This window comes from Sus scrofa, chromosome 8 (assembly GCF_054392235.1).
Source record: "Sus scrofa isolate SSC_HxYL_T2T_F1_AM1 chromosome 8, Sscrofa_HxYL_maternal_Yorkshire_Landrace_v2.0, whole genome shotgun sequence".
NCBI classification, from domain to species: Eukaryota; Metazoa; Chordata; class Mammalia; order Artiodactyla; family Suidae; genus Sus; species Sus scrofa.
Genome location: NC_139390.1, coordinates 5,905,150 through 5,916,130, shown reverse-complemented (window position 1 = coordinate 5,916,130; position 10,981 = coordinate 5,905,150). Strand labels below are relative to the sequence as shown.

The 10,981-nt window shown below is 48.1% G+C and overlaps 1 protein-coding gene across 28 annotated transcripts in view; it reads right to left on the bottom strand.

The window, feature by feature from the left end:
• The window catches only part of STX18 (syntaxin 18), a 123,476-nt gene that overhangs the window by 24,575 nt on the left and 87,920 nt on the right, over positions 1-10,981 (bottom strand). For 26 of the 28 annotated variants that reach the window (XR_014813605.1, XR_014813606.1, XR_014813592.1 and 23 more), the window contains 2 exons: positions 10,069-10,146; positions 9,803-9,869 (listed from right to left, as the gene is read on the bottom strand). The exons of 1 other annotated variant lie outside the window; for it this stretch is intronic. Coding sequence is in view for 7 of the 27 variants with exons in the window: in XM_084973826.1 (XP_084829952.1) it covers positions 9,803-9,869; positions 10,069-10,146 (145 nt within the window). In the remaining 20 variants the exon portion in view is untranslated. The remainder of the gene's footprint in view (positions 1-9,802; positions 9,870-10,068; positions 10,147-10,981) is intronic. One more of the 28 variants, XM_084973823.1, reaches the window with a different exon arrangement.

The window sequence follows — 10,981 nt, the reverse complement described above, 5'->3', positions numbered from 1 at the left end:
GGAGCCTGATTCGTCCAGCTCCATTTTTCTTTCTCAGGATGGCTTTGGCTATTCTGGGTCCTTTGTGCTTCCAAACAAACTTTAAAATATTTTGTTTTAGTTCTGTGAAATATGTCCTTAGTAATTCGATAAGGACTACACTGAATCTGTAGATTGCCTTGGGCAGTATAGTCATTTTGATAATACTGACTCTTCCAATCCAAGAGCATGGTATGCCTTTCCATCTGTTTGTGTCCTCTTTGATTTCCTTCCTCAGTGTCTTACAGTTCTCAGAGTACAGGTCTTTTGCTTCTTTTAGGTAGGTTTATTCCTAAGTATTTTATTCTTTTTGATGTGACGGTAAACAGCCATGCTTGTAACAAGTGCCCCATGAAGAGCAGAGTCCATCCACCATGCTCCAGGAGAAAAGTCCTCTGTGATCAAGTGAGCTGAGAAAGTGGAGTCAAAGCAACACGGGGATTTTACTCTACAACTTGTCGGAGCCTTATATGCCAATATGCACTGTGAAATTCCAAAAAGGATGTCTTTTGCAAATAACCGGACTACTGAGACCATGTTCATGGCGTTTTCTCAAAGGACTCGTGTTCCAGGGAAGGCCGTTTAGGAAATGCTCCTCTACAACACGAACAGAGCCCTCAAGTCCATCACGTTACGTGTTCCCGTGAGCACGGCCAAGTACACGCCACTCTCAGACGCAGGGCCTGAAGCCATCACCATTTACCAGCCATCAGCGTCTCTGGGGTCAGGGAGGCAGGAGCAGCTTGGCTGGGTGGCTCTACTCGGGGTATCTCATGAGGGTGCAGCTAGAGGACGGTGGGGCTGCCCCCAAAGCAAGCAGGCTCAGAGACTATGGCAGAGGCTTCAACGCCTTTTATGACCGCCTCGGAAACCACAAACTGTCATTTCTGTCAGAGTTCACTGCCTAGACAGGTTGGAATGGTCCACTCAGGTTCAAGGAGAGGGAACATAGTTCTCCCTCTCAGCAAAGCAGTAGCAAAATCACATTTTAACAAGACCACGTGGGATGGGATATGTCTGGGTGAAGCCCTCTTTAAGCAGCTGTCTGCTGCTCTAAGGATCACCAATGTGCACAAAGACACAGTTTCAAGGGCAGTCATCACGGTCCTGCTCCTATTAACAAAAAATTAACTCAGATGTTCATCCAAAGGTGGCCAGTTTAGATTTATAAGATGCAATGAAAAAACAGACTCCATTTGCAAGAGCCAAAAATAAATGATAAAAAAACCTAACAACAAAAACTACAGTGTAAACTTAACAAGGAAAGCCCAAAACCCATTTGTGAAAAACTCAAAGATGTTCCTGGAAGATAAAAAATACACCCTAACAAACGAAAAGGTCTATAATGCTCTTGGATAGAAAAAAAGAAATATCATAAAGATGGTGGTTCTCCCTAAATTCATTTATAAATGTGACGCGATCCCAATGAAAATGGCCCGGGTTCCTCCTCCCTTACCCTGACGTCAAACAAGCCTGTTCCAAAATTCATCTGGAAACGTGCACAAATAGTCAGAAAAACTGCAAACAAACATCGAACTCTAGTTAATGATACACATGCCGAAGTATTTAAGAAGTGTACTGATGCCTACAATTTACTTTGTAATACATTTAAAAAAAACCAACAAAAAACAGCGTTAAATGAAATGTATAGGGCAGACTGTGAAAGAGGCAAGTATAATAAAATGCAAATGGCAAAATTTATGTGGCAGGTACCTAGTGTTCACTGTAAAATTAAACTTTGCTGTATGTTTGAAAGTGTTTATAATAAAATGTAGCCAGGAAAACACTAAAGAGGAAAGTGTGGTATTAGGGTATGAAAAGACTGATGGACCAATGAAACAAAATAGAAAATTTAAAAAAAGACTCAAATGTATATAGGTGACTAGTACAGAGTAAAGGTTTAATAAGTGGGGCTGGGATAGTTACATGGGAAAAGTGCTTCCTTTCCTTACCCAGCAGATCAGGAGAAATTCCAAATTGCATCAGAGGTATAGACCAAAAAAATGAACCATACACAAGAAAAAAACATGAGTGAATTCTACAACCTAGAAGTGGAAAAATCTTTACTCTGATTCAAAATTCAGAAGCAATAAGGGAAAAACTGACAATATTCACTATGTAAAAAAATTTGTTTTTTTGCATGCTAAAAAATAACATAAGTGGGAGTTCTTCTGTGGCACAGCGGGTTAAGGATCTGGCAGTGTCACTGCTGTGGCTCTGGTTACTGCTGTGGTGTGGGTTCGATCCCTGACCCGGGAACTTCCACATGCCGTGGGTGCAGCTAAAGAATTGCGTGAATCAGGGAATATATGGGAACTCCCTGTGTTTCTGGTCAATTCTGCTGTGAACCTAAAACTGTTCTAAAAAAATCACGTGTATTAGAAAACAAAAACACCAAAACTAAAGGAAAATGTGGAAGAAGACAACAAACCTATGGTACACTAGGCAGAAGAGTTCACAGAAAAAGCAAAGCAAATGGCTATTAAACCTGAAAAGATGCTTCATCTTACTCCTGAAAAGACAATGTACACTGAAAGAGACACTGAGCCGGCAGGTCTTGCCTCCTGTGACTGGCAAAACCCCCACATCTGAAGACACAATGGGATGATCACGGCGGGTTGCGGAGAAGCAGACACTCTCGCGTGCTGATGGGATGGCTGACGGATGGTGTTACCGCCTACGGAGGGAGCTGGGGAGTATCCAGCCAAGTGACATTCATACTTACTTTCTAAGCTGGTAATATTACTTCTAGGCCTCCATCCCAAAGACACAGCAATAACATGAACAGGTAAGTGCAAGGCTATTCATTGCAGCAATTCTGGAATTCAGTTTTAACACAGCGCAAGCCTAGAAACTATGCGTAGGTCTGTTAAAACGGAACTGGCTTAATCAACTGGAGTACGACGGAGCTGTACAGAGGAATGAGGACCACATTACTCACTGCTATGGAGCGAAGCAAGCCAGGGGAAGAGACGAGTTGTATAGGAGGCACGTCCTTCACCTGAGAAAAGACACCTATAAAAAAATCTACAGCTACCCTCATACTTTATGGTGAAAGACGAAACGGATTTCCCTGCGGTGAGAGAAAAGGTAAAGGTATAGCCCACTTGCACAACAACGGAGGCGAGAACAATTCCAGCTGCAGCGCTTTCCTTAGACACCCGTTTGCTTGCTCCCCTGCATATAACCAGCCCCCGTCTCCATGCCCCTCCTCCTGGGGGGACCTCCCGCCCCTGCTCAGGCTCCCACTGCCACCCTGAGCCACCCCGGGCCCCACCACTGCGGACGCCCACCTCACCCTGCCCACCCCACGGTTGCAGGAAGGAGGGCTTTGACGGACTTTTAAAAACAGGGTCCACCAGTGTCTGCCATCCTTTGGGTCCGGAGGATGCTAATGTGCCAGTTTTCAATTTAAAATGATAAAAGACTGCAGTGCAGCAGACTGAGACAAAGTTGAGTGCTTTTTTTTTTTTTTTTGAAGTGATAAAAACAGATCTGATTATACACAGAATGTCTACTGAAGTCCTCGGGGAAATTATAAATTAACTGGTTGAAGGCAATTTGAAAAAAGCAGTTTTTAAAAAGTCATCAGAAAGATCAGTTTATGCTCACTAATTTACTTAAGTTGATTTCTATGACTGAAAGCTGAGCATCTCATAGCTGCACTCAAAACAATTTCCACCTGGCCAACATCTGTTTCCAGGCCCCTTATTTGAAAAACTTTGGGATTTTATTTAAGGTTGAAAAAAAACGGAAGGAGACAGGAAAGAAGGAGAGAAACAGATTTTCCGGATTTGAATTCTTATGGAAGAACTGCGAACCTTAAATAAAGCCCTATACAAATATTAGGGAAAAGTGATCAATAGTCCAGAGCCAAGCACAGCTTTCACACTGTTTTCATGCCTCCAACAAAGGCTCTGGGTAGAAAGGAGATATTTCTGACACTTAATTTTGTAGCACTATCATTTCGAAGGTGGCTTTCAGACCAAGGTATCCACTCTGGCTCAGACACCCTGTACAGGAACTATCTCAGACTACCACAAGCCATCGTTGCATGGACAGATGTGTCCTGGGCAGCCACTCTGTACTGGGTAATTTTCAGGCCACTGCTACTGAAAGTGTGGTCCACAGACCAGTATGAGATTACGAGCTGTTTGTTACTTATCGGCAATGAATTAAGCACAAAAAAAGAACAAGCATTTAGAAACACAGCAATGTGACACTGCCACCGAGTCAGGGGACTCACCGCTCTGGACAGCGCATGGACATCAGGGCCTGAGGGACTGCAGAAGACAAACAACAAAACGCAGTCCTTCACCTCGGAGAGCCCCGTCTAAGCCAGGGCCAACGTGAGCCAAATAAACATTGTAGGCTTTGTTTAAAAAAAAAAAAAAAAGAAAAAAAAATATGGTCTCTGTCGTATTCATCTTCTTTTCCTCTAGTTTCTTGTTTTACAAACATTTAAAAAGAGAAAAACTGGAGTTACCGTCATGGCACAATGGAACCATGAGGTTGAGGGTTCAACCCCTGGCCTCACTCAGGGTGCTAAGGATCTGGCGTTGCCATGAGCTGTGGTGTAGGTCGCAGACGCAGCTTGGATCCTGTGTTGCTGTGGCTGTGGTGTAGGCCAGCAGCTGTAGCTCTGATTGGACCCCTAGCTTGGGAACCTCCATATGCTGCAGGTGCAGCCCTAAAAAGCAAAAAATAGAAAAAAAATAAATTAAAAAAATTAAAAAAAAATACAGAAACCATCTTCACTCAAGGGCTGTACAAAACAAGCCAAGGACTAGATCTGGCCCATAGAGAACAGTTTGCTGAACCCATTCCGGGGGTCAATGAGGCAAAATCACAGGTAGGAGAGATACGGAGAGGTTGGCAAAAGGGCACAAGCGTTCAGTTACGAGAGAAACAAAGTCCGAGGACCTCGTGTACGACATATGCCTATAGCTCGTAACCCCGTGTGGCCTAAGAGAAGTTCACTGAGAGAGAACCTAAATGTTCCCAACTAGATAAACACGGGGCGGAATGTTTAGCTCCATGGGCAGGAATCCTTTCACAATGCATACACATAGCAAGTCACTAAAAGGCCCCATTTCAATATTTTTAATTTTATAGGATTGTACTTCAATAAAACTGAAATTTTTTAGAAAGGACAAAGTCACTGCTATGGGCCTAGCGTCACGCCACTCACTTCCTGTTTTCTTCATCTTTATTGTCATTATCAAGCCCAGCACTGGCAAAGGGACAGAGTCCTACGGGTATGTGCAGGACACAGGGTAGGAGCTGTGGATCTAAAGAGCAAAAGACAAAATCCTGTAGTTCCATTGTGGCTCAGCGGTAGCAACCCCAACTCGTATCCACGGGGATGTGGGCTCGATCCCTGGCCTCGCTCAGTGGGTTAAGGATCCAGCGTTGCTGTGAGCTGTGGTGTAGATCGCAGATGCGGCTCAGATCCTCCGTGGCTGTGGCTGTGGTGTAGGCCGGCAGCTACAGCTCCAATTCCTAGCCTGGGAACCTCCATAGGCCGCGGGTGCAGTCCTAAAAAGCAAACAAAAAAAGACAAACTTCTTCCCCCAGCAAGCTTTAATCAAGTTAGAATGAGAGGACTGAATCAGAAGAAATAGGATGAGTCCGTTCTTTAGGTGTCAAATTAGTACGGTGAGAGCCTGTGTTGTAAAAATCACTTTTTTTCTTTTCCTTTTTTTAAAGGAGGAAAGGTGGAATGCAACAAAATTTTTGTTTTCTGTAACCAAGCAAAGGGAGCAACTAATAAATACCTCAGGGTCACACACCTGGCCATGGGACCAGGCACTATTTCTCCACTGGGTCTGCCCGGTGTGTCAAGAGCGAAGGGCTCCGTGGTGAGCGGGGCTCTCTCGAAGGAAGATGCCGTCGAGGCAGAGGGTCAGAGGAAGACTCCGAGAACTCCGTACACTGAGGGTTTCCCACACCTGTCTGGCTACGGAATCGGTTTACCAAGTAACACTTATCATATTTAGGTCTCAGGATTTCCTCAGACTATCTCAGGAAATTCTCACATTATCCTGCAGGACTAACACTGGGATGTGATAATATTCTGATGATGAACTTCAGGCTACAGTGAGAAACCCAGAAGGTACAGGGAACTTGTCCAGTCCTCCTAAGCGCTGCTCCACAACCTACGCAGTTAGAAGGAACGACGCCTCGCGGACGCAGTCAGGTTTCTCCTTCTCAAATCTCGCTGGAGGCAGGAAGAGCCTCAGAGCGTCCCACTCCGAGACCCTCCCTGTAGGAGGGGAAGCGAGATCTCAAATGACAGCCCGACCCAGGGCGCTGTGAAGACAGCCTGGGTGGAGCCAGGGCCAGATGGCCCCCCAGTGGGTAGGAGGGAAACAGCAGTTGGAAGACAAAGGCCTACTTGCTAAGTCTGGATCTGTTCCTGGACTTGCGTACCGTTTGCTGTGCCTCCACAGAGATAATGCTTGAAGCTAGTGGCAAAGAACATCAGAGGCTAGTTTTAATTTCCAGACTGCCACGTGAAAGCTCTCCCCAGGAAAAAGAGAGGCAATGACACACAAGGCGATTACTTTCTGGAAAGGAGAAATGTTTCTGATGGTTTCAATTAGACTATATACCCAGGAGGGCATCTCTTGGCTATTTCAACTTAAATCATAAGCAAAATATTAGTGCTTTAGGGAGATGAGGGCGGTAATGAGATGACCGGTCACTGTGCCAATGGTGCGTCTACACTGCCCACGACCCTTTCAGTTTATAAGCTCTCATTATGTAGACCTGAGGAGCCACGAATGCAGGACTGCGTTCCTTTCCTTCCTTCATTCAAGAACCATTAGTTGAGCACCTACTTTGAGCCAGGTTCCGATCAAGGCCCTGGGAGCAGAGAGATAAAAGACACAACGGTCCCTGTCTTCAACAGACTCTCGGTCTCATAGCAGGAGGAAGGACAGAGACGAGACCCCAACAAAAGTGACCACCATCCCGAGCTCAAGGCAACTAACAGCAGGTGCCACTGTCGACTCAGATAGTACAGCGCCTAGAGGATGGGTGAAAAGAGTCACATTTAGCAACAGTCCCGTCCTTCTATGAAAACAGTCATGGAGGGAAAAATCCAGAAGAATCCGTTGAGACGACTTCTGCCTTAACGGGCAAGACCTTCTCAGCTAGTTTGGAATAAGAACCCTTTGGCAGGAGAGGTTGGTGTGATATCGCCATTCCATGAAGATGAATGCAGCCGAGAATACCTTTCCTCTTAGGACTGTCAAACATTTAAAATAAAAACAATCAGCCTGCCCCTTTGTTAACACATATGCTTTTCTTTTACCAAGAACAAAACAAGTAGCAACAATGCCATAAAAGGTGAGACCTTGGGTTTCTCAATTTTTTTTTTTTTTTTTTTTTTTGTCTTTTGCCATTTCTTGGGCCGCTTCCACGGCATATGGAGGTTCCCAGGCTAGGGGTCGAATCGGAGCTGTAGCCGCCGGCCTACACCACAGCCACAGCAACGCGGGATCCGAGCCACGTCTGCAACCTACACCACAGCTCACGGCAACGCCGGATCCTTAACCCACTGAGCAAGGCCAGGGATCCAACCCGCAACCTCATGGTTCTTAGTCGCATTCGTTAACCACTGAGCCATGACGGGAACTCCCTCAAGTCTATTTTATAAGAATGATTTTTAACAATAACCATTACCAATCAAAACAAAGAACCCACCAGTCTAACACGACAGTGAAAAAATTTAGAGCCAAATAACTTGTCATTCACTCCTTCATGCACACATGCATCCCACAGTCCTCCCTGAGCAGCTTCTGCAGGCTGGAGCAGGTATTGTGCTGCACAGAGGGCTGAGGGGCGTACTAGCAGCCAGCTTCTAAGCGTAGAAGTGCCACACCTGCTCATGACAATGCACAAGGAGCCACAGACAGGAACCACGAACACTCCTGCAGAAACTGGGAAAGTCCTTAAAGAGCAGGTGGCATCTTAACTGGGGCTGGAAGCATAAAGAGGAGTTTGCCACGTGAACGGGCGAGAGGGGGCGGAGAATCTAAGTATACATGTGAAGACATTCTGAACAGAGAAACCGGCAAGGATTAAGGCCTAAGAACTTCAGAGAACAAGGCCTCTTCAGAACACAAAGTAGTCAGGTATGGCCGGACCGTAAATCCACAGAGACCAACTACGAAACAAACAGCTATGGGTCCAGAGTGTCCGCTATGAAGCTTGGCCTCGGTAAGACACTGGAGCAAGGGAGAGATAAAATGATACGTGTGTCTTAGGTGGGTGCCTTCCGGGGCAAGGACGCCGAAGAACTAGAAGGGAGGCTGGACTGCCCTGGACTAGAAGGGCCTTACGTCCCTCAAGGCCCTTCGCTAAGGTACTTGGCACAGGGCAGCTATCTGACAGGAGACGAGGCTGAACCTCACTGCCTGAAGGAGAACGATTCCCATCAGACTGATCGCAATTCGTCCAAACCTCTGCTGAGCACCAGGCCCTGAGAAGGCAGCAGAAAGGCCCTTCTTGCTTTACTCGAGGCCCCTGTTCAGTCTCCAGGGCCAGGGTCCAGCCGGGATAAGGCAGCTGCCTCTGGAGAGCGTGAGATCCAGCGACCACCCAGCCTCTTGATGGTGAAGCCCACAGCACAGAGCCTCCGCTTTCTTGGGCCAAGGCTCTGCCTGCACTCCTGCCCGAGCCTGGGTGCTGCTTCCTCTCTAGTCACTTACCTGGATTACTTTCTTTCAACAGCCAGCACAAAGCCCACTGTCTGAGAAGCCTGTCCTGGTTAACCACATTCAACTCTCAGTTCAGCCGTGGAGGCAGGCAAGTGACCTAAATTCCCTGAGCCTCTATAAAATGGGATACTGATAAGTCTCTTTTTCTCTTTCAGCCGAGCGGGACGATATGCTGAGCCCCAGAGGCACCCCCCTAGGCTGAGCGTGGTGTTGGGGAGCCGGCCACAGTAAGAATGAAGCAAACCTGGCCTAAAGGAGCGTGTAATGTCACCCTCTGAAAGAACACCCCGAAATCTTGCCAAAGCTAGCAGAGCCGTGAGCAAGAGCTGGAGCCGGGCCCTAGCACCCGTCTTCCTTCGGGAACCCAGTTGCAGGCTGGCTGAGCTGCCGCAAGGGAGGCTTCTCAGAGGACCCTGTCCTGTGCTCTAGACACCGGCGCTCAGGAAATGCAGAGGATGGCTCTGCTACTGCCTGGCCGTGTGGCCTGGTGCCAGTCATTTAACCTGCGGCAGCTCTGGTGTCCTCGCCTGCAAAGCGGGTTTGTGACAGCGCCCACACTAAACAGGCGTGGGGCTCCACAGGCATCGCAAGGGAGCTGTGTGTGCCCATGACCCAAGGCCTCCCTGCGCTCCAGCTCGTCCCTCAGGGGCGGTGAGGAGGGGTGTGGGGGTCAGAGGGTCCGCGGTGAGACCGTTAAACCCGTGCCAGGCGCACAAGGTTATTTAATTGGACGGGATGAGTGAGAGCATGAATTCTGGACCAAAGGCGTGGGCTCAGATCCCAATTCTGCCGCCTCCTGGCTGTGGGCCTTGGCGAGCTGCCCGAGGTCCCGCCTGAGGGTCGAGGGAGACAACCGTCCTGCCTCGTGGGCTACCGGGAGCTGGGCCGTGCCTCGCAGGGGCCCGGCACACACGGAGGGGGCTCCTCGAGCACCGGCCCCGGCCTTTCACGAGCAAGTCCAAGCGGGGCAGGCTGTAAAGCCTCGGGCTCTAGAAACTTTCGTTGCTGTATTATGGCCACTGTCATGAATGAGGCGCATCCGCAGAGGCGATACTTACAGTCTTTTCTTGTCCACCACTCGCTTAACTCGGATGGCTCTCTGTTCGGAGTAGAGCTTACAGACTCCTGTCCAGGGGAAAACACCAGACCAGACACCATTAGAAACTGCTGCTCAGGCAAAGGAATCATTAAACCCAGTGAGACCCAACACCTAAAGCTATCGCCAGCAAAGCTAATGCTGGGCCCCCTCTAGTGTGAAACGCTACATCTGACCTTTAAGGTAAAACGAAATACTTAAAAGAGAGAGAGAGGGAAATGGAGATACTTTTTAAGTAATCTTCGATGAAGTCCAGAACGGCACTCCTGTGCTCCTTCACTTGCTGGGAAGGCACCTCCTTGTGGGCTGCAACGGAAGGAGAGTGTTCAGGGCTTCGTACCAGTCACCCTGCAGAACAATCATCAGCGGCCTCACAGCCGTTTCTTTATGAGACGTAGTCTTAAAAATACAGCTACAAAACTAGTCTTGCGTCAAATGACATTGCATTAAGATTTATTAGGCTTTGCAGGAGTAAAAGATTAAATCTGCAGGAAAACCACAGTCGAGGAATTCGGGGTGGATGACAGCACGGCGGGACCGTATCTGAGGCGGCCCGCTCCCTAGGTGCCGACCCCGTTTCTGCTGACAGCCTCCGAGGCTCAGGCTGACCTTCGAATCAAACTCAAAGCACAGCCGCCCTGCCTGCCTGTCTGGGCTCTCTTTCAGTTTGGAACCTTCTGGCCTCTCCTCTCAGCCACTCATTCCCTTAGACATCGAGTCAAACCTCCTTCTCCAGAAAACCTTGACTCCCGAGCTGTGAGGACGCCTTTTTGGGGTTGTTGTTGTTGTCTTTTTAGGGCCAAACCTATGGCATATGGAGGTTCCCAGGCTAGGCATCGAATCAGAGCTGTAGCTGCCGGTCTCCACCACAGCCACAGCAATGCCAGATCTGAGCCATGTCTGCGACCGACACCACAGCTCTCGGCAATGCCGGACCTTAACCCACTGAGCAGGGCCAGGGCTGGAACCTGAGTCCCTGAATGCTAGTGGATACCAGTCTGGTTCGTTGCCACTGAGCCACGGCGGGAACTCCAGGGACGCCTTTCTTCTGTGAACCATCACCTCTTCCTAGAACCCGAGCTGGTTATTGGTAGGACAGCTCACATTTACGAGACTGAAACCCACCGTGTGCAGGCTGCTG